This window comes from Equus przewalskii, chromosome 14, assembly GCF_037783145.1.
Source record: "Equus przewalskii isolate Varuska chromosome 14, EquPr2, whole genome shotgun sequence".
Lineage (NCBI taxonomy): Eukaryota > Metazoa > Chordata > Mammalia > Perissodactyla > Equidae > Equus > Equus przewalskii.
In genome coordinates this window covers 31921820-31945542 of record NC_091844.1, presented here as the reverse complement: position 1 = coordinate 31945542, position 23723 = coordinate 31921820, and the positions used below count along the sequence as shown (strand labels likewise).

Sequence of the window (23723 nt, the reverse complement as noted above, 5' to 3'; positions counted from 1 at the left end):
TACAATACATAATCAACACCAAGACACATTACAATTTAATCAACAGCTAAATGTGAGCTACCTAAGGGAGGAGGCTGAGCACCGGGACTGGGAGCAGAGCCCTGGAAGTACTCAGATAAGGAAAAATGATGGCAATATTTCAGGCAGAAAAGGCTTAAAATAGGCAGTGTTAGGAAGAAAGACCCAATAGATAAGTCTTTCTTTAGGGAAAATAAATAGGTGGCAGAACTAGAGGACCACAATGCTTGGAATCAGGATAATTCTTTTCTTTTTTTCTTTTTTATTTTTTTTGTAAAGATTGACACCTGAACTAACAACTGTTGCCAATCTTTTTTTTCCCCCCAGCTCTTTCTCCCCAAATCCCCCCAGTACATAGTTGTATCTTTTTAGTTGTGGGTCCCTCTAGTTGTGGCATGTGGGACACTGCCTCAGCATGGCCTGATGAGCGGTGCCATGTCCACACCCAGCACCCAGGATCCAAACGGGCGAAACCCTGGGCCACCAAAATGGAGTGCAGGAACTTAACCACTCGGCCATGGGGCCGGCCCAGGATAATTCTTGATTATATGTAATTTAGTCCTTTTGCTGTGTCCTGAGTTTTTGACTATTTTTCATTTCCTAATCAACTCTGTCACCCTACAAGACAAAGCCCTCTAAAGAGATCACGTGTAGCTTAGTGGTTAGGTATACAGGCTCTGGACTCAGACTGCCTAGATTCAAATCCTCGCTCTACCACTCAACAGCTGTGTGATCTTGCACAAAGTCCTTTACCTCTCTGTACCTCTATAAAATGGAAATGACATCACCCCTATCTCAGGAGATTTTATGAGGATTAAATGCGAACATTAATCATGTTGGTCACAACCTAACGAGTTTTTCATCACTTTAGCTTTGATATGACCTTTTTTATGTGAAGGAGAGAATTGAAATTACCAGAATACATTGCATGTAGTAAGGATAAGAAATGTTTTGCAAAACTCTCATATCTGTTATAAACGTGTGTGTATGTATGTCTCAGCTATTATTTAAAATTGATCTCTTATGATGGTTTGCTTTTCAAAACCTGAGAGGCACTGAATTAATGCATAGAATAAAGCTTCAAACAGTGCCTGGCATATAGTAAGCACTTAGTGCTATTACTGTCATTGCTGCTGTTATGGACCTACCTACTGAAATCGTTTGTAGGATTATACAAGGTAACGTGAAAGCACTCTGGAAAGTGTGATATACCATATTAATGTCAGTTAAAGGAAGCAAAAAGCCCTTCCCTCCATCTCTAACCCTGACACAAGTCAAGCGCTGTTTAGGTTCCTATCTGTTGCTTGGCCCACAAGTTGTTACCTTGAACTGAAGAGTCCACAGACTACGATTTATCTAACACTCTGTCATGCTCTGTCAATGTTTGCAGAGAAATGAGGCTTGGCGCCACAGTAAAATTATTTATTGTTACCTGGTCGGGGCTTTGGGGTGGGGAAGGCGGAAGCCATGCGGATAGGTCCCTGAAGGAAGCGAGTGAGTCACACAGGGCTACTGTTCGCTTCCGCAGAGCCAGGTGGACTCCACCGCGCCACAGACAAGGCGGGACTGACAGATACTCCAGCCTTTGGGCATCGATGAGTCACTTCCCTCTCCCTGTCCTCACCCAGACACCTCATAAAAAATAGCAGTGGAGCCCCTTACAGGTATAGCTCACACCAGGGAAAACTGGGAATCCCCAAACAGATACGGACAAAAACGGGGTGACTGAGCACCAAAAGATTACCGGGGTAATCCATCTTTAAATGACAAGCTCGCCAAAACTTCCAAATAGCATTTAAATTCTAAAACCCTGACTTACAGAAAAATTTGGAAACGCGCTCACCAATAAGGATATCGGAAGGTCTGGATTCCATCCTGGACACTGTGTGACCTTGAATTAGTCACTTCATCTCTCTGGGCCTAAGTGAATTCGTCTGTTAAAAAAAGAAAAGAGAGAGAGATAACGACACCTACCTCAGAGCATCACTGTAAAATTTAAATAGTATTCGGCAAAATGGCTAGCACAGGATCTGATGCTGGTAAATACACAAGAGATATTCCTTCTAGACCAAGTGATCACCAATTGTGATAAACTTAAGTTCACCGACCAGCTGGTCCGTGAAAAAAGTCATAGGTATCTTACGTCGCTTCATGGGAATTGTTTTTTTTTTAATAAATTTTATAAGACAATTTCTTGGTCTCTCCAGCACAACAGCCTATGCCAGAAGTCTAGGAAAGCAGAAATTTGCCATCTCATTCCTTAAAGCAGTGATTCCGAAGTGCTTCAGTACTGGGGGCCCAAATCACCCACTGCTACTGCCCCCTATTATCCATCATTAAATTTAAAACGCGCGAGACTCAGTATTCTTCCTACACTTTACGGTTATCCGCATTCCCGTTTCAATTAATGGAGGAAATGCATTAAAATTCGCCCACCGAGGTCTGGACCAGCCTGCGGGGCTTTATCCCAAAGCGGTCGGCGCACTCGCCGCGCACGGAAAGGCCCCGGCCCACGGGCACGGGGTGGGGGTCGCCTTCTAGAGCTTTCGGGCCGACCCCAATTTCTCGTTGGCGACGAATCCAGGCCACGTGTCGCCATTTTGTGTTCAGGAAAAATGGCGGCCACCGCCGTGGGGAAGGGAGGGGGCGGAGGGGCCGCCACGTTAGCCGCTATCCCTGCGGGACCCTGCAGTACGGGGCGCACACGGCCTTTTCTGCCTGGCTTAGGTGGAGGAGAGGGGAAGGGGCAGAAAGGAACGGGTACGGCAGCGTCCAGAGCGCCCTTTCTTTGACGAGAGGAACGTGAGGCAGCGACACCCGCAGGAAAGGCCTTCCAAGATGGCGGCCCGCGGGGGCCGCCCCCGGAGCGCGCAGGGCGCGGCGGCTGCACCGAGGGGCAAGGGCCGAAAGGCGGCAGCGGGGCCTGGACTGCAGGGACGCCCCAACGCACGGGTCGGCACCCCCTGAATAAATTCGGCCCCAAGAAGCACACCATTGTCTTAAATGTCTGACGCGGCTGCCAGGACTAAAACGACACTAGGGCAGGAGGTGGGGTTTCTGCGGGTTTAAGCGAAAGAAACTTGGAAAATGCAAACAAAGCATTATGTAAATGGACGCCATTCTTTTTAGGGCCGTGTTTCTAGCACTTCCCAGAAACCATGAACAGAGCCCCGACTCGGACCCCGGCGGGGGGCTGGGTTTCGGTCTTTCTCTTCACCGGACGCCACCGCGGGGTCTGGGCAGGGGTGGGGGTTGGTGCGGGGCGCCCGGACGCCGGGGACGAAAGGGCCCCACGTGCCCGTCAGCGCGCGCGCCCGCCCCGCAGGCCTCGCCTCGCCGCCCTTCCCCCCCGGAAGTCCGCGGCTGCCCCGCCCGCCTCCCCACACCCTCGCGCCTGCGCTCTGGCCGCCTCACGCGCACGTTTTAAAACCGCGGCGTCCCAGCTGCCGCCTGCAGTTACCGCCGGGGCTGCCCGCGTCGCTCCCTGTCGAAATCCCTTCTATAGAGATGGAGAATAATGTGTCGCCGCAATTCAGAACACTAACGTTTCCAAACACTTGCCGGGGTCGCTAGGGTTAATAAAATACAGGTTCCTTTTAAAACGTTGCCGGGCTCACAGCTTTTGTCCATCGGGGCTTTATTTTCAACTCTAGGCTGTTAAAAGGGTTTTTTAAAAACTACCGTGTGGGAGTTGGCGCAATCTTGTGACCTAAAAAAGACGGGTCCTCATTTTTTTCAAGGGGTCCTGCGCAGCAAGCACTTCCGGGGTCAGAGGGTACGCGGGGTTGAAAGCGGGCTTCCCGCCCCGCCCAGACCGCCGAGGCTGCCGCCGGAGTCGCCACCGCCGCGCCCTCGCCCACCCGCCCGCCCGCCGCTCCCGGCCCCGCTCGCCCCCTCCGCCGCCGCCGCCCGCCCCTGCGACGACGCCGCGGCCTCCCGCCCGCGCCCGCTCGCTCCCGCGGCCCTCGCTCGCCTCGCGCCGGCAGTTTTGGGCCTACATCTCCCCTCCCCCCCGCCAGCCACCAAAGACTTGACCACGTAACGAGCCCAACTCCCCCGAACGCCGCCCGCCGCTCGCCATGGATGCCGGTGTGACTGAAAGTGGACTAAATGTGACTCTCACCATTCGGCTGCTTATGCACGGAAAGGAAGTAGGAAGCATCATTGGGAAGAAAGGGGAGTCGGTTAAGAGGATCCGCGAGGAGAGTGGCGCGCGGATCAACATCTCGGAGGGGAATTGCCCGGAGAGAATCATCACTCTGACCGGCCCCACCAATGCCATCTTTAAGGCCTTCGCTATGATCATCGACAAGCTGGAAGAAGATATCAACAGCTCCATGACCAACAGCACGGCGGCCAGCAGGCCCCCGGTCACCCTGAGGCTCGTGGTGCCGGCCACCCAGTGCGGCTCCCTGATTGGGAAAGGCGGGTGTAAGATCAAAGAGATCCGCGAGAGTACGGGGGCCCAGGTCCAGGTGGCGGGGGATATGCTGCCCAACTCCACCGAGCGGGCCATCACCATTGCTGGCGTGCCGCAGTCTGTCACCGAGTGTGTCAAGCAGATCTGCCTGGTCATGCTGGAGACGCTCTCCCAGTCTCCGCAAGGGAGAGTCATGACCATTCCGTACCAGCCCATGCCGGCCAGCTCTCCAGTCATCTGCGCGGGCGGCCAAGATCGGTGCAGCGACGCTGCGGGCTACCCCCACGCCACCCATGACCTGGAGGGACCACCTCTAGATGCCTACTCGATTCAAGGACAACACACCATTTCTCCGCTCGATCTGGCCAAGCTGAACCAGGTGGCAAGACAACAGTCTCACTTTGCCATGATGCACGGCGGGACCGGATTCGCCGGAATTGACTCCAGCTCTCCAGAGGTGAAAGGCTATTGGGCAAGTTTGGATGCATCTACTCAAACCACCCATGAACTCACCATTCCAAATAACTTAATTGGCTGCATAATCGGGCGCCAAGGCGCCAACATTAATGAGATCCGCCAGATGTCCGGGGCCCAGATCAAAATTGCCAATCCAGTGGAAGGCTCTTCTGGTAGGCAGGTTACTATCACTGGCTCTGCTGCCAGTATTAGTCTGGCCCAATATCTAATCAATGCCAGGCTTTCTTCTGAGAAGGGCATGGGGTGCAGCTAGAACAGTGTAGGTTCACTCATAACGCCTTTCTGCTGTTTTCCCATGATCCAACTGTGTAATTTCTGGTCAGTGATTCCAGGTTTTAAATAATTTGTAAGTGTTCAGTTTCTACACAACTTTATCATCCGCTAAGAATTTAAAAAATCACATTCTCTGTTCAGCTGTTAATGCTGGGATCCATATTTAGTTTTATAAGCTTTTCCCTGTTTTTAGTTTTGTTTTGGGTTTTTTGGCTCATGAATTTTATTTCTGTTTGTCGATAAGAAATGTAAGAGTGGAATGTTAATAAATTTCAGTTTAGTTCTGTAATGTCAGGAATTTAAAAAATTAAAAAATGGATTGGTTAAACAATGCTTCATATTTGAAAAAGCTGGGAACTACTATCTTAAACTCTTTGTTGGTGCTTTTTTTTCCTTCCCCTTTTAGTGTTAGGCATCCGTACGGAGAAGGGTGGATGCGTCCTTGGTATTCTCTCCAGCCCTTTTCACCTTACTGGTGAGATTCCATTCCCTCTGTCCCAACAAAGGAACCCGGTAGGCTGGGCCTGCTCTGGGTTGCTTGCAGACGGGGCCTCTCCCACAGAGGTGACATCCCTCCAGCCAAGTTCCAGAGAGAGGCCTCTGCCCGTTTCTCTGGTAGAAAACATAAGGGTTTTCTCGGGTGGAAGAAGTATGCCCATTCGGTGGGAGCTCTGAGGAATGGCCATGTGTCCTCCCGTCTGACTATCCCCCCAACCCCCAATCTCACATGGGAAACTCTTAGCCAGGAACAAAAAAATTGTTCTGAGGTGGGAGGAGCCTGGGGGGACCCAGAGACAAGGGGGGAGGAAAGGGCTGGGCTGGGGGTGAAGGGAGGGGCTGATGGTGGGGGAAGGGAAAGGGGTAAGGGTGGGTTTGAGGGCTTGGAAGAGGGCAACTGCTGCAGGGTGGTGGTAGGGATGGGGGGTCTTTGGTTGGGCAGCAGGACTGGGTGGGGGATGGTACCAGCGGGGTGCACGTGTTAAGCATGCACCTGTGGCAAGCAGCCTGTCAGAGGATGTTATTACACCTGCCAAGTGGTGTATCCAGAAACAAAGGAGGCCCAGCTTCTAATTCTTCAGCTGTGTGCAATGTTTAGAGAAATCATTATACCAGGAAATAATCCTGCCTATATGGGGCGGTCCTCACAGGCAGGAATGTAGACTGATCTATTGACTATGGCTTAGCAATGACCTCGGTGTTAAAAATACAAATTCCTGCGTCCCACCCCGAATATAATCGGAAGACTGCATTGTTAAACACTCCAAAAAGTTCTTAGATTTGAGTGCCACTGATTGTCTTCACCAGTGGATTAGGAAGATCCTGCTGTGAAGGCCTAACAGTCTCTTGTCCACATCAGCTAGCGAGGCTAGGCTGGACTTGATGAGAGGAGGGAAATTCTCTGCATTTAGGCAGACACACTAGAAAAAACAAGACAATAGATGATTGGGTGCTGAAGTGTGTAGTTCAAACCCCAGGTACTGTAGGAGATCACTAAGAGCAGAGAAATTTCTGTAGGAGAATTTTCTCCGTGATCGATTACGTGTTGAGGCTTCCTTTCTACAGGGCATCTGCTTTTTTCTGAGGTACAGACCTGGTTCCCAGCGTCCCTGGAGGTAAGGTTGGGGTCTACCATGCGCTTTACACCCACTGTGGGATCAGGCAGGCAGTCACTGAAACGAGCCCAAATTCTGGAATTAAACCTGAGTTCAAATTTGAATTCTACCACTTCTGGGCTTGGGCAAATTATTTAAACTCTGTGAAAATGGAGGTGTTAAAAGTGCACGTCTCCTGGGCTTGAAGACAAATGAAAGCATACATGTAAAGCAGAACAAGTGCTTACAACGCAGTACGCTTCAGTATGCTTTAGATTGCAAACAGCCAAAGGCCCGCTTCTGCCCACAATATCTTCGGGCAGAGAAGACAGACATTGAAAGGTAGGGAACAAAGCAATGTGTATTAAATGATAAGCTGAGAGAAGACAGTTGGACTGGCGCCAGGACAGATACAGGAGGCCCTAGTCAAGACCCAGAAATGGGTTCACTGTCTTTTGGAAATGAGCACAAGTCAGGCTGGCAGAGTAGGGCAAGAGTGGATAATTAGGTTGGACCCTCAAACACCAATCCACATGGTTTGTGAGGAGTCCCTGAAACTCGCTGGGCGAGGTGGTTCCCATGCCCTATGAAAAGTAGGCCTCCAATTTTTCTCAACCCCCTCCTCTTCCCCTCCCCTCCCCTTAAAAGGCAAAGTTGGCAATTATTTGTAAAATAATGATTTAGGCAGCAAGGCACAGGATAAATGGCAACTTGGAGAGACTAAAGGCAGGAACAGCAATTAGAAAACTACCTCAAAGGAACCGGCCCAGTAGCGTAGTGGTTCACATGACCCAGGGTTCACTGGTTCGGATCCCAGGCACAGACCTACACGCTGCTCATTAAGCCATGCTGTGGTGGCATCCCATTTACAAAACAGAGGAAGGTTGACACAGATAGCTCAGCAACCATCTTCCTCACCAAAAAAAAAAAAAGAAGACCTCAAGTAAGAAGCAGATTCTAATATAGGTTGGGAAATGGTATCAATAGGAATCCATATAGAAAGGGACCAATGCAAAAGAGATTGAAACCGGGTGTGGAGACCAGAGAGAGAGACATAAGGACTTGGAGCAATGAATTCAGACATGGTGATGGGAGTTTGTGCAGGTAGAAATATACAGCCAGTAGCTAGAAGCAGGAGACAAACTCTCAAGGAAGTCTGAGCAACAGGGAGACAGGTGAACAGGAGGAAAGGGCTAGAGACTGAGCTTTGGTAAGGGACCTAGTCTAACTGTTCACCACTGTAACTCCAGTGCCTGTCACCATACCTGACGTACAGCAGGGGCTCAGTAAAGTATTTGTAGAGTGAATATGGAAGAAGCAGCCAATGAAGAAGGTATAGGCCAAGCAGCAGGAGAAAAACCGGGGATAGTGCCTTAGAGAGGAATCGAAGAGGAAAGTTTCAAGGCTGATGGAGTGACAATAATGCTACAGAGAGGTTTAACAGATTTGGCTGAAGACCTACTATGCGCAAAACAGTTTGAACTAAAACGATGTTTTGGTACGACTGAAAGAGGTGTAGTCGCTCATTGTACTTAGAGCCTGTGCATGGTAAAGGGAGGGAGGGGGAGGTGGAGGAAACCACAGAATCATTTGAGGCTAAATTATAAACAGCCTTGAATGCCGTAATGAAGGGTTCGAGCTTCATCCTGAAAACCAGTGGCCTCCAAGCATTTTCTCAAAGTAAAAAGTCTTTGGCATATACTCTTATTACATATTTATTTATTTATAAATTGCATATATGTATACTAGTCATGCTTATTTATAAACTATATATAAGCATAATTCTAAATATTATATATATTTGTAAACAAAAAACCTTAAATGTTAACAATTAGATTTAAAAAACTGAAATTTAATTTCTAATAGTTTTTTTTTTTACCCCTTCCCCCCATCATTTTCTTTTTTTTTCTTTTTTTTTAAAGATTTTATTTTGGGGCCGGCCCCGTGGCCGAGTGGTGGAGTTCTCAAGCTCTGCTTCGGCAGCCCGGGGTTTTGTTGGTTAGGATCCTGGATGCTGACGTGGCACTGCTCATCAACTGGAAGGATCCACAACTGAAAAAATATATACAGCTATGTACCAGGGAGCCTTCTTCTCCCCAAGGCCCCCCGGTACATAGCTGTATATTTTAGCTGTGGGTCCTTCTAGTTGTGGCATGTGGGACGCCACCTCAGCATGGCTTGATGAGCAGTGCTAGGTCCATGCCCAGGATGCGAACCAGCGAAACCCTGGGCCACCAAAGCAGAGGGCTCGAACTTAACCACTTGGCCACGGGCCACATACCACCCCCCACCCCCAGTCATTTTAGAGACCACTTCAAGGGGATACTGGGGAAGACAATTTCAGCGTCATGGGTATCCTTGGGGAGCAGGGTTTCAGGGGAGTGATGGGGGGAAGCCAGGTGACGGCAGGAGAGGAAGGACTGGGAGGTGAAAGGGGAGACAGGAGTGTAGATTGCTCAAATGCTTGGTAGTGCAAAGTGGGAAAGAAATGGAACAATAATTTGAAGGGGGAGAATTGGGGCAAAGGTTTTTTTGGTTTTTTGTTTTTGAAAGGAACTTCACTAAAGGCAGATAATAAGGAGCTGATAGAAAGCTGAAAATAAAAGCTACAGGTAAGAAAGCACTGTGGATAGAAGGGGGTCCTGGAACAGTGAATATCAAGTGCAAAGCCCGTTGTTGTGTTTTTTTTTCTTGAGGAAGATTAGCCCTGAGCTAACATCTGCTGCCAATCCTCTTCTGTTTTTTGCTGAGGAAGGTTGGCCCAGAGCTAACATCCGTGCCCATCTTCCTCTATTTTACATGTGGGACGCCTGTCACAGCATGACTTGATAATTAGTGTGTAGGTCTGCACCCAGGATCCGAACCAGCAAATCCCGGGCCTCCAAAGCAGAATGTGCAAACTTAACCACTGCACCACCAGGCCAGCCCCAAAGCCGGTTTGACTATTAGAATTTAATTCACTTTGTTCCCTTTCCTATGGGGACTTGCATTTCTGGACTCCTCCTCTTTCTCTTGGGGGCAGCTTGAGCATGTCCTGTCCTCTTCTGAATTGAGGACTGGAAATCGATGAGCCCCCTCTGCAGTTGCTGTGTTTCTTGTCACAGCCCCATTCCTACCACCAGCTGTTAGGCCACAGCCAGTGCCACAGTTGGGAGGAGACTGAACAGGTTGACAAGCACCTGTTGTGTCATAGCCGCAGGAGTTGTCCCACATGTTTAGAAGGCTGGTCTCCCCTAAGTCCGCAGTCCCCTCCCTTGCTGCACTCAACATGCACACACGTACACCACTACCACGTGCCCCACCCCAGCCAGCAGTTTGGGCAATGAATCACCACTCTTGGGTCACCCCTGGAGCCACTACTTACCCTCTGTCACCTGGAAAGGAAGCAGTGTTTGCCAAGAGCTTGAGGTTTATGAGTTGAACCCACCTCAACCCCTGCTACTCTTGGCTATCCCAAGTAGTGAACCACATACCGTCCAGCATTGCTGGGCCTGTCACCTCCTGCCAATGGGACCAGCACCCAGCCAGACATATAAATAGGCCATCACCACCGGAGAAGCCTTCCACTGCCAAGTTCTCTAGCTACCTTGCCTGGCCTGGCCACCTGAGGGGCCTTCCTAAAATTCCAATCTGACCATATCATTCCCTTGCTTAAAGGCCATCAAGTCCCACCTCCACCCATGGTCTACAAAAGAAAATCCAAACTTCTCAGCATAGCTTGTAGACCCTTAAGGATCTGTTCCCACCAGCCTCACCAGTGCAAGGCCTGCCAGTCTCTTGTCTCTGCCTTCAGCCTCCCACGTAGAATGACTCGCAGTTGCCCAGAGTCATTCCATTTGGGCATCCTTGCCTTTGGGAAAAAATTATTTCCTCCTAATTCTGACTCTGGCTTTCTTCCTCGTTACCTGCATGGGGTTCTGAGGCTCCTAACTGGGGCTTCTGCTCATGAGCATCAACATTCTGCAAGGAGTATTACAACCTGCTGAGGATCAGGAGACCTGAGTTCGAGTCCTGGCTCTGGCATCAACTCCCTGGGTGCTCTTGGACAAGCTCCTCCCCCTTTTGTCTTAGTCCTCCATCTGAGAAGACTGGACAAGATAATATCCACAATTCTCGGGCTGCCTTGGGAATTAATGCTGCCTTTGTGGGCACGCATCCCTGCTTCTGCCTTCTGCCACAGGGCTGAATTCTGACACACAGGACTTCCGTAAATACTCTAAGAGAGAAAAACGGAAGTTAACAAAAAACTGGCAGCACCAAGCCCCAGCTTGGCATTTGGGGTAAGTATTCATGAGGGCTTGATGGAGGAGGAAGCAGAAAGGAAGGAACCACGTGAGAGATTTGCTCTGAACATCCCTGAAGGTGCTGTCACCTTCAGACTTCACGGGGAGGAAGAGAGGACAGTACAGGGGAAGGCAAAGAGCGGCATGCCAGAGAAGGCGACACAGAGGCGGAGTTAGCCCCTAAGAGGACCCAAGCCCCCTTCCCCTCCTTCTCCTGCTCTCATGCCCTAGCAGCAAGGGCTCTGTGAGAGGGCACTGGCTCCCCTGAGTGCCCGCTGGACCCGAGTCCACTCAAGTAGGGAGAGGGCTTGCCTCCCTCTGCTCCCAGTGGTGGATGAGGACTCCAGACGTTTGCCACCAGGCTGAGTGCACCTTGGTAAGGAGCTGAGGCAGCTGTACTTCAGTGACAGCAAACACATCACCCAGTTAGTCACTCGCGGGGTGGAAGGCACCAGATCAGTTATTCCCTGAGCAGTTCAACCACACTGAGAAGACAGACGCACTTTCTTAAACCTGCCTCCATGTGGATTAAAACCTGTGCCTCCATCTGTTAGTTTACCAACTTCAAAAAGCATTTTCTGGGCTTGCTCAGAGGGCCCTTAAGAGAACCCTCCCCCACCGGCTCCTGACAGGACCTTCCTGAGGTCAGATGTGGTCATTCCGCAGCCTGGAACCTGAGCCGCTGCAAGCAACATCTCCAGGATGGGCTAATGTTTGTCAAATGCTTACCATGTGCAAAGCACTGTTCCAAGCACTTTAAGTGAATTAACTCATTGACTCCACTGGGCCCTATGAGGTAGATATTATTTTGATGTCATTTTACAGGTGAGAAAACTGAGGCACAAAGCAGTGAGGTCACTTGTCCAAGGTTACAGAGCTAGCCAGTGGCAGAGCCAGTATTTGAACACAGGTGACGTGGCTCCCAAGCTGCTTTGTAACCACTATTCTGCATTGTCTCACAAGGCCAGAAAAACTGCCCCTGGGAGAGTCTAAATGAACGGATAGTATGCACATTGCTTTATTTTGTCTTTAATAACTTTTTTTTTTAGATTTTATTTTTTCCTTTTTTCTCCCCAAAGCCCCCCAGTACATAGTTGTATATTCTTCGTTGTGGGTCCTTCTAGTTGTGGCATGTGGGACACTGCCTCAGCTGGTTTGATGAGCAGTGCCATGGATTCGAACCAACAAAACACTGGCCCGCCTGCAGCGGAGCGCGCGAACTTAACCCCTCGGCCACGGGGCCAACCCCTGTCTTTAATAACTTTTATTGCCCAATGTTTCAATTACGACAGTGATACATATTTTTATAGAACATATATTAGTATGTAATATGTATGAAAATGCATATTGCTACTAGTATCTTCTACTCCTTGTTTTATATACTACTCTCTCTTTTCTTTTAAATTTTTTTTTAGGAAGATTAGCCGAGCTAACTGCTGCCAATCCTCCTCTTTTTGCTGAGGAAGACTGGCCCTGAGCTAACATCCGTGCCCACCTTCCTCTACTTTATATGTGGGACGGCTACCACAGTATGGCTTGCCCATTGGTGCCATGTCCACACCCGGGATCCAAATTGGCGAACCCCGGGCTGCTGAAGCGAAACGTGCGCACTTAACCACCGTGTCACTGGGCCGGCCCCTATATACTGCTCTTTTAAAGTAGTATACTATTTTACTATTATTAGTATTTACTATTATTTACTATTATTTCTACTAGTAAAGTAGTATATCCTTTTACACTATTTTTAAAATGGGACCATACCCTCCACACTAATTTGTATGCTATTTTTCTTTTTATTAAACTGAGATATCATTCATAACCATAAAATTCACCAAAGTGTACAGTTCAGTGGTTTTTAGCATATTCACAATGTTGTGATCATCGCCACTATCTTATGCCAGATGTTTTCATCACCTCAAAAAGAAACCCACACCCGTTACCAGTCACTCCCGTTCCTCACCTGCTCCGTCTACCTCGGGCCCGGGCAGCCAGTAATCTACTTTCTGACTGAATGGATTTGCTTGTTCTGGACATTTCATGTAAGTAGAATTATACAATCTATGACCTTTTGTGACTGGCTTCTTTCACGTAGCATAACGTTTTCAAGGTCCATCCATGTTGTAGCATGTAACAGAACTTCATTCCTTTTTATGGCTGAATAGGTTCCATTGTATGACTATACCACATTTTGTTTATCCATTCATCAGTTGACAGACATTTGGGTTGTTTCCACTTTTTGGCTATTATGAGTAATGCTGTTGTGAACATTTCTGTACAAGTTTTGTGTGGACATATGTTTTCAATTCTCTTGGGTATACACCTAGGAGTGAAATTGCTGGGTCATATGGTAACTCTGTGTTTAACTTCTTGAGGAGCTGCCAAATTGTTTCCCACAGCGGCTGCACCATCTTACATTCCCACCAGCAGTATATGAGAGTTTCAATTTTTCTACCTTCTTGCTAATGCTTGTTAGTTTCCTTGTTTTTTTTTTTTTGGTAGTCATCCTAGCGGGCATAAGGTGTACTTCATTATGCTTTTGATTTGCATTTCGCTAATGATTTGCATTTCGCTAATGATTTGCATTTCCTTCATTGAGTATCTTTCCTTGTGCTTATCAGTCATTTGAAAGTCTTCTTGGAGAAATGTCTATTCAAATACTTTGCCCATTTTAAAAATTGGGTTATTTGTCTTTTTATTTTTGAGTTGTAAGTGTTCTTTATATATTCTGTATACTAGAATCTTGTCTGATAGATGACTGCAAATATTTTCTCCCGTTCTGTGAGTTTTCTCTGACTTTCTTGATAGTATCCTTTGAAGGACAAAAGTTTTTAATTTTGATGAAGTCCAGTTTATCTTTGTTTTTCTTTGATTGTTGTGCTTTTAGTGTCATATCTAAGAAACCATTGCTTAATCCAAGGTCATCAAGATTTATACTTATGTTTTCTCCTAAGCGTTTTATAGTTCTACCTCTTACATTATAAAACTCTTTAAAAAAAAAAAGTGTAAATCTTCATGATTTGGATTTAGGTCTTTGATCCATTTTGATTTAATTTTTCTACATGGTCCGAGTAGGGGTCCAAATTCATTCTTTTGCATATGGATATTGATTTGATCCAGCACCATTTGTTGAAAAAACTCTTCTTTCATTATATCCTATTTTTAACTTAATAAATTGTAAACATTTTCACTACAATAAATGCTATTTTGTAACAGTATTTTTTTTTTTGAGGAAGATTAGCCCTGAGCTAACATCTGCTGCCAGTCCTCCTCTTTTTGCTGAGGAAGACTGGCCCTGAGCTAACATCGCTGCTCATCTTCCTCTACTTTATATGTGGGATGCCTACCACAGCATGGCGTGCCAAGCGGTACCATGTCCACACCCGAGATCCGAACCAGCGAACCCCAGGCCGCCGAAGCGGACGTGAGCACTTAACTGCTGCACCACCGGGCTGGCCCCTGTGGCAGTATTTTTTATTAGCTATATGTACTATATTACATTGATGTAATTTATTTAACCAATCTCCTATTTACAGACATTTAAGTTGTTTTTACATTTTGCTCTCTTAACTAATACAGTAGTAAATATACTTATAAAAATATCTTGAGATACATCTCTGATTATTTTCTTAGGACAAATTATTCAGAGGAAAACCTGGTTTAAAGGGTCGCTCTATTTTCAAGGCTTTACATGCATATGATCACTTTGCTCTAGAGTAGCAGTTCTCAAAGTTTGTGGTCTTGGGACCCCTTTCCACTCTTAAAAATTATTGAAGTTCCTAAAGGGCTTTTGTTGGTGTGGGTTATTCCTATCCGTATTAACTGTCTTAGAAATTAAAGACAGAAAAATTTTAAACATTTATATATTAATTCACTTTAAAATAACTATAAAGAACTCTTTAAATGTTAACATGTGACATATTTTTTATTAAAAATAACTATTTTCCGAAACAAAAATACTTAGTGAGAAAAGTAGCAGTTTTACATTTTTGCAAATCTCTTTAATGTCTGACTTAATAGAATATGCTGGAGTCTTATATCTATTTCTGTATCAATCTGCTGTGATATCACACATCATCTAGCATCCAAAAAACCATACTCTACACTCATGAGAGAATGAGAATAAAAAGGGCAAATAACATCTTAAAACTATCATGAAAATAGTTTGATCTCTCAGACCCCTGAAAGGGTCTCAAGGAGCCCTAGGGGTCCCTGACCACTCTTTGAGAAATGCTGCTCTATAGAAAAAATTTTTACCCAAGTATAGTCTTACCACTGTGCCCTTTGCCCTGCACCTCCATCATTTTTTTTTTTTTTAGCATTTGCTAATTTGTTAAGCAAAAAGTGTGCTCTCTTTGTGATTTTCATTTGCATCCTGTCATTTCTAATAATGTTGAAACTTTTTCCATGAATTTTTGTAATTTAAATTTTCCTTTTATAAATTGCCTTCTCTACATATCTTTTGCATATTTTCTTCCTGGGATGGGCATCATTTATCTTAATGATTGTAAGAGCACTCTTCATATTCAGGATATTAGCCCTTTGCCTTATAGAGTTGAAAATATTTTTCTTGTGCAAGAGTTTTCTTTTTATTATTATTATTTTTATATAGGCAAACCTATCAGTATTTTTAATGGTTTCATCCTTTCTTCTTGCCCTACCTGAAGTCAAATAAATTGTCCTCTAATGTAATTTCCCACTGGCAGTGTGTGAATGTGGCTGTTGGGCTTAGGATGGCATCAGGAGGTACCTGATTACTGCTTTTATAGTATTAATAAAATCTTCCCATTTTTATTCTATTGATCATTTGAGTATTACACAATGAAAATGAAATCACATTTGAGCCAGAGCAGAGATCACCTTTGACGTCATCCTCCAGGACACTTCCCAAACAAATGTCCTTGGGGAGAAGACTCCTGCTCTCCCAGAACTAAGTGACGAAGGTGGGCTTTATTGTTTGTGTGTTGGATGAGGTGGGTCTCACCTGCTCAGGAGGCTGGAGACTTGTGGGTCTCCTGTTCCTCACAGGGGAGGAGATGATCCATCCGGGTGGGCCTCCTGGCCTCATGCCAACACTGTGGTGCCCAGCAGGGGGCTGTCTCCTTGAACCCTGAGGTGGGGCCAGTTTATATTGAAAATTTTAGCAAGGGATTTGGGTATCCAAGAAGTTAAAGCTTTATTAGGGGACAATAGCCAGCACTCATGACCCATTTCTTAGGAAGAGACATTTTAAAATAAGAAAAAGAAACTAGAACTTAACAGTCTGACAGGATATTCTAGCTAACCACAAATTTACAGAATTATAGCTTAGCTACAGAGGTCTTCTCCTTTCGCAACTTTTTGCAGATCTCTCCAGTAAATGCTACCTTCTATAGCTTGACTGCTCTCTGCAAAAGGTAATCAGAAACCCTTACAAAGTGGATTCTGTGTCCAAGGTAACTAGGCGCCATTAGCTGGGATTTTCTCAATATTGTCTCCCACATTCTTAACCACACTAGAGACTTTTCTTTGCCAGTCTGGCAAGTGAAAAGAATAGCATGGCATTGTGTTAATTTTTATTCCTTAGATTACTGATGAGTAAACAGATTTATATATTTCTCATTTTTTGCATTTCTCCTTTGGCAAATTACCCATTAACACCTTTTTCACCTTTTTCTATTGAGGTGTTCATATTTTTCTTATTTATTTAGGTGCTCCTTATAGAGTATAAAATTAATCCTTCATCATATATACTGCTTTTTTCCCTTAATTTGTCAGTTTCCTTTTAACTTCTGCTCTGTAGAAGTTTCTAATGATTGAGTAGCTAAATCTGTCAATCTTTAACTTTATGGTTTCTGTCTTTAGTGTCACGCTTGGGAAGTCCTTCCCTTACCACAACAATTATTAAAAAAAAAATTTCCTCCTTTTTCTTCCAACATTTTATGTTTTCATTTTCTACATTTACATCTAATCCATCTGAAATCTGTTTTGGTATATATGATGGGAAAAGCTAATAGTTTTTTCCCTAAATTGCTGGCTCGTTGTCCCAATGATATTTATTGAATAATCCAGGAATGGCAAATATGTGGCCTGAGTGTAGGCTTCCCCTCATGGGCCCCAGGAAGACATTTTAATCAAATGCAGAATTGCTGGCTAACCCTAGACTAGGTAGGCCTCACAGCCCTTCGAGAACTTTAGGCAGCTACCTCCCACCTGTAAGATTTGGCACCAAGATGAAAATTTTTGTCATTCCCTAGACTAATCCATCCTTTTCCCCATTGATGAGAAAGGACTTTATTAGATAATGCATTCTTTTTTATTTTAGACTTTCCTTTCTGTTTTATCAATATGCCTCTCTTTTCCTGTGCCAGCTCTATCCTGTTCGGTTGTTTTGTGTAGGTACTAAGTGATAGTAACTGGTAGCACAAGCCTTATACCCTTTCAATGCTTTTTTGACCATTTCCTCTCATTTAAACTTCTGACTAAATTTATTGTCTCAAAGTACCTCCAAAATAAATTGATTAAAATTTAAAATTCATGTTAGACTTTCTAATCTAGGTACATAGTATTTCTTTCCACTTTTAAAGATTCCTTTTATTTCTCTGAATGGTTTTATTCTGATAGGTCCTTCACATACATTACTGGTTAAGTTTATTCCTGGATATTTTATATTTGTGGTGGCTATTATAAGTGGGATCTTTTTTTTTCAATATAATCTCTAACTTATTCCTAGAATGTAAGCTTCATGAGAACAGAGACCACATATCAATAAAAGTTTTTAAATGAGCGAAGGAATAATGGCACAAAGCAATGCTATTGTCTTAGTGTGTCATTAATTTATAACAGGCAACCTTGCTAAATTGTTTGATTAGCTTAGTTTTTCAAGTGATTCTCTGGAATTTTCTGCACCTGCAAATATTGATAATTTCCTTCTTTCCAACATGTATTGTTCTCATTTGTTTTTCTTCTAAGACTTATTGAATTGCATGGATCTTTCTATTCAGATTTCTATTGTTCTTTCAGAACAATTCTAAATAATAGTGATGGCAGCGGGCACCTTTTTGTGTTCCTAACTTTTATGGTTATACTTCCAGTATTTTGCTGTTAAGTATGATGACTAGAGAAAGAGCAAATTTGATGGGAAGAATATAATGGGTTCCATTTTGGACATGCTCAAAGGTATTTTAGTGTGGAGATGTCCAGTAGACAGCTAGACACACAAGAAATCTGGGCTAGAGTCAAAGATTTGGGAGTAAGCATCATATAGGTAGTAGTTGAAGCCTTGGGATAGATAAATTCACATGGAGAGAAGGCCAAGGATAGAACTGGGGAAGACCAATCTCAAGGCTGAGTAGAGGAAGAGGAAACCCTCAAAGAGATGAGTGGAAATCAGTAAAGAGAGGAGTCACAGGAGAACAAAGATGGATTTCAAGAGAGAGGAAGTAATCAACACAGCCAAAGAGTAAAGAGGGGGATGATGGAAAACAGGCCAAAGATTTAGAATCTAGGAGGTCGCTGTGACTTTAGTGAGCGTCAAGAGTGTTAGCACTGTGATGGGGCTGGAGTCACCTGCAGTGGGTTGAGCAGAGGTGAGACAGCGCAGACTGCCATAAGGACTGCTGCTTGAAGAAACTTAGTAGGGAAGAGAAGCAAAGAGATAAGGTACTAAGTTGAAGGGAAGACAACTGAGGAGGAGATTAAGATTTTTCAGGTGGTAGTGACATGAGGATGTTCATAAGCAGAAAGGAAAAAGACAGTGAAACAGACTAAAAGTTTGAGAAGGAGACAGAAGAAAATAGAACCCAGCAAAGCCCAGAGGGTGTGGGAGGGATGGGCCCCCACGGTGAGTGCTTGTTAGCCTCCATCTCTGCTTTCTCTGAAGTGGGAGGGGAGGATGTAAGATGGGTGAGGATTGGTGCCTTGGGAGAAAATAATTTCCCACCTCTGTCCTTTCTCAAACAGACTGGCCAAGGACGGAGAGTGGGAGCCCCAGGGAGCAGTGGAGGTGTGCAATCACTGCGCTGGGGCCTGCCGACAAGGGCTCTGGGCAGAGCTTAAGGTTCTGGTCGAAACTGGAAATCAAAAATCCACCTGGTCACAGAGTAAAGGCCTCAAGAGAGTCTGATTTAAGTGGTCTGGTTTTTGGCCTGGGCATCAGAAATTTTAAAAGCTGCCCTGGTGATTCTAATGTGCAACCATGGTCGAGAGTTTCTGAGGTCCAAAAGTAAATTTGTGTCTGTGGAGACTGAATCTCCACATGCTAGGTGGGAAGGCAAGGAGCGGCCTGGCTGTCCTGGCTGAAGCAGTGGGTTCCTGTGGGGACCGTGGACACCGGAGGATGTCAGAGGTGGATGAATTCCTGCCTTGTTCTGCCCTTCGGTCAGGATCTGAATTCCTCTCCAACCTCTTGCCTTAATTTAAACCACAGAGAGCTTCCCCAACAGAGAGACCCAGCTACCCCTGGAATGGCACTGGAGAGCCAGGTTCAGGAACATGGTAGTAATTATGGCAAACAGTATACTTTCCTGCTTAAGAACCAAGCCCTAGTTCACTGCGTGTGTGTGTGTGTGTGTGTGTGTGTGTGTGTGTTTCGGGCTGCCTATTCAACTGAAAAACAAAAGCGGCTCTGAGGCTGCAGCGAAGGTTTAACCAGTGACCGTGATGACTCATGCTGCTTGGCGGCGAGGGCGGGCGCTGGGCTGCCACCCCAGCAGGGCGGGCCTGGGTGGGAAGAGTCGCAGGTACAGAGGCTCCTGTGAACTTCCCACCCTGCCCCTGGGCAGGCTGCCTTTTGGGCCAACCAAATATTTTTGTAAAAATTAAGACAGAAAATGTAACTTTCCTCTTAGGGCCACAAATTTCCCAGTGCAAACAGGCAAGCTGAAGCAAGGATGAGGCCGATGGGTCTTGCAAAGGCGTGAGGATGTTTGCACAAGGATTGGCATTTACCAAATTAGTCTAAAAACCATGGCCTTTTTCAAAAGCGGCTCAGGTTGGAACAACAGAAGTCCTGGACAGAGCGTGGATGCCCCTGTGAGGAGGGGTTGGGAGACACGACCAGCCTAACGGATCACACTCAATTGAAACAATGTGCAGGTTTGGGGAAGGAAACAAACCTTTGCTGTCCAACATGTAGCCACTTGCCACATGTGGCCGCTGAGCACATGAAATGTGGCCGGTCTGAATTAAGATGTAAAATATACACCAGGTTTCAAAGTCTTAGTATGGGGGAAAAAAGCATAAAATAGCTCATTAGTAATTTATTAATACTTTTTTATAGTGACTACATGTTGAAATGATAATATTTGGATATACTGAGTTAAGTAACCTGTGTTATTAAAATTAATTTCACTTGTCATTTTACTTTTTAAAATATAGCTACTAGAAAATTTGAAATTGCATCTATGGCTTCCATGATATTTCTGTTGGACAGTGCTGCCCTATGCCCGTTAACCAATGAATTTTTATTGGACACCTACTTTGCCCAAGGAAGCATGAAGGTACAAAGCTGTATATTAATAATAATAATAATAATAGCTCCAGTTTTTACAAGGTTGACTACTTGCCAGGCACTTTGCACTGAGTTAGTAACTTGCCCTAGGTAAGAAAGTGAGTCTGTTTCCAGAACCCCCATTATTAACCAATTGGCCAGACTGCCTTCCTGGTGGCAAAGACCTTGAGGTCTAGTTAGGGTGCATCACAGACACATGCCCTGACACAATAAAGGAGCTGTCACATGACAGAGAACACCCAAGTTAAAAACCCACCCTCAGGAACACAGACACTTTAAATGTTTTTTAACATGATTGAAACACCCCTGCATTCTCTTTCCCAATTTCTTTTTCCTTTTTTTTTTTTTTTTGGTGAGGAAGATTGGCCCTGAGCTAACATCTGTTGCCAATCTTCCTTTTTTAGCTTGAGGAAGATTGTTGCTGAGCTAACATCTGTGCCAGTCTTCCCCTATTTTGTACGAGGGATGCTTCCTCAGTATGGTTTGGTGAGTGGTGTGTAGATTCACAGCCAGGATCTGAACCTGGGAACCCCACACCATGGAAGCAGAGTGAGTAAACTTAACCACTAGACCACTGAGCCAGCCCTTCTTTCCCAATTTCTTTTACAAGGATTGCCAAAGTTTTTTGACATGCTGGTCAGAGTAAGAAGTTCAGGAAGTGATCTTGGGAAAGAGCAGTGGTTTTCCACCTTGGCTGCCCAGTGTAATCACCTGAGAAGCTTTGAGAAATCCTGATGCCAGGGTCTACCCCCAGAGATTTTGATGGAATTAGTCTGGTTTGGGGCCTGGGCTTTGGAATTTTTTCAGGTGATTTTTTCAGGTGATTCTTTTTTTTTAAAGATTGGCACCTGAGCTAACATCTGTTGCCAATCTTTCTCTTTTTTTCTTCTTCTCCCCAAAGCCCCCCAGTGCATAGTTGTATATTCTAGTTGTAGGTCCTTCTAGTTCTGCTGTGTGGGATGCTGCCTCAGCACGGCCTGATGAGTGCTACTAGGTCTGCGCCCGGGATCCAAACCAGCGAAACCCTGGGCCGCTGAACCGAGCGCAGAAACTTAACCACTCGGCCACGGGGTCGGCCCCTGCCCAGGTGATTCTAATGTGCAGCCACGCACGAGAATCACTGAAGGAAAAAGTTAACTGGTCCATATGCAGACCAGATCCCCCAAGCCCAGGCTCCCTCATTTGCTCTCCCAGTCCATTCTGCCCACCTGACCATAACCCACTGAAGCTGTGCCGATGTCCCAAACTCAGACAAGGGGTTGCTGGAGTGAAGGGAGCTCACTACAAGGAAGGAAGGGCACAGGGCCATACAGCTTCTTAAAGGCTCAGCATTTTGACTTGGGCTCTTTCTGAACTGGTGCATTTTTAAAATATAGTTACTTTAGGGCACATTCTGTTCAGTTTTTTTCATCTCTCAACTTTTATTTATTTATAAACCTATACCCCCATACACGCTAATAGATGAAAGCAGCAGGAGGTTGTAGAAAGTACACTGGACATAAAGCCAAGAGCACTTCCAGTGAGTAGTAAATAGCACAGTAGAGTGAATAGAGACAACAATATTGTATTATAAGTATCAAACTTATTAAGAGACTAGAACTTAATGATTTCAACCACTAAAAAGAGAGAATAATTATGTATCGTGACCGAGGTGCTAATTATTGCTACAGTGGCAATCACATTTCAATATATAAAATGAATCAAATTAACATGTTGTACACCTTAAATTTACACAATGTTATATGTCAAATATATTTCAATTAAAACAAAAAGCCAAGAGCACTTGTCTCCAGGTCTGGTCTGCCCCTTCAGGCATGTCAATTTCCCTATCTGTAAAATGGGCGGGTTGGCCTAGATAGGCCGAAGGCCCCTTCCAGCATAGACATTCCAGGATTCTAAATTGAGGTCACACTCTGCCCTAGGTTTTGTATCTGATCCCACAGCCAGAGAACAGGGCTGGTTCCCTTGCTAGTACAGATCCAGTGCTGCGGGCCATGATGGAGACTTCACCTTTGAAACAGAAATTTCCATCTGCATCCCCACCCCCACCCCTCCTCAGGTAAATCAGCCTGGGGAATCAGATCTTGGAGAAACTTTGATCTCTTTATCTGAAGGCACAAAGATAGCATTGCAAAGCCTGCTGCGCTGTGGAGGTGGCATAGTTAGGAATGCTTCACATTTTTCTAGCAAGTTTTGTTCCTACTCTATTCTCAGAGGAGGGAGTTTCCTCCAGCAAGGCTGTGGGGAAACTGGCAATGGAATGAGAGGAAGGACATGGACCGGGTGGAAGGGAGTCTTCTCTGAATGGAAATATCAGCAAATTCTGATATGCAAAGCTTTGAAAAATCCTTCATGTTGTAGTCACTTAGGAAAAACCTGAGGCTAGGCCATGGACTTGGCTCCCTCATTGTGTGATTTTAAAAAGACATTCTTAGTTTCCAAGCTACTAAGTGCAATGGCCCCTCACTGAGCCCCCAGTCCCATTTTGCACCCTTTAAGCCCACCATCTGTCTGCATTGCCGTCAGCGCTTGCTCTGAAATGCACATCTGATTGTGTTGCTCCCTAGTTTAAGATTGGACTCCAGCTCCACTTTCACCTCACGGCCTCCGTTACCTGTAGGAAAAAAATAAAATCTAAACTCTTCTCTGTGTCATTTGAGGCCCTTCAAAATCTGGTCCGAGGCTACATTTTTATCTCATCTCCTGTAGATCTGCACCTTTTTCCTGCTCTCCAGCCCGCTGAACCCATGGCCCTACGGCCCTCTGTGACACGTCCACTTCTAGACATGGATGAGCTCCACCAGGAAGAACAGTGACATGGCCACTCCAGCTGTGTCTGTCCTCCAGCACCATCCCAGGTCCTCAGACACAGGCTCAGTAAAGGTTTGAAGCCTGAAGGACCAACTAAATGGGCAACTACGTGAATTAAGGCCCTTGGCCTGGACAATTCCTAAATTCCCTTCCAGCACTGACTTCTGAGCACTGTTCCCTGGAACAGAGCTCAAAACTGCTTAGAAGTTGACCCAGTTCATACTAACAATTGCTGCAATTTCCAATCCAGAAAAACAGAGACAAGTGGTCTGACATAGAGTTTAAAAGGTTTTTGTTCATTTTTAGTAAAGCATAAAAATTTTTAGTAAAAGTTTTAGTAAAGAATAAAAATTAAATTATAA

The 23723-nt window shown here is 45.4% G+C and overlaps 1 protein-coding gene and 1 long non-coding RNA gene across 10 annotated transcripts in view; one reads left to right on the top strand and one right to left on the bottom strand.

Moving 5' to 3' along the window:
* Positions 1 to 3361, bottom strand: part of LOC103547590 (uncharacterized) — a 97879-nt gene extending 94518 nt beyond the window's left edge. For 7 of the 9 annotated variants that reach the window (XR_011526005.1, XR_011526006.1, XR_011526008.1 and 4 more), the window contains exons 1-2: positions 2455 to 2881; positions 1862 to 1952 (exon numbers count right to left, since the gene is read on the bottom strand). This is a non-coding gene — a long non-coding RNA (uncharacterized lncRNA). Of the gene's footprint in view, positions 1 to 1861; positions 1953 to 2454 lie in introns of all 9 variants that reach the window. The other 2 variants (XR_543999.2, XR_011526010.1) reach the window with 2 other exon arrangements.
* Positions 3362 to 3752: 391 nt separating this feature from the next.
* PCBP1 (poly(rC) binding protein 1) lies at positions 3753 to 5558 on the top strand. Its single transcript, XM_008514847.2, has one exon. The coding sequence runs from the start codon at positions 4098 to 4100 to the stop codon at positions 5166 to 5168; it is 1071 nt and encodes a 356-aa protein (XP_008513069.1). The 5' UTR covers positions 3753 to 4097; the 3' UTR covers positions 5169 to 5558.
* The last annotated feature ends 18165 nt before the right edge of the window (positions 5559 to 23723 follow it).

Excerpts from the sequence above, each read along its gene's own strand:
- PCBP1 (XM_008514847.2), top strand. The coding sequence starts at position 4,098 with ATGGATGCCGGTGTGACTGAAAGTGGACTAAATGTGACTCTCACCATT.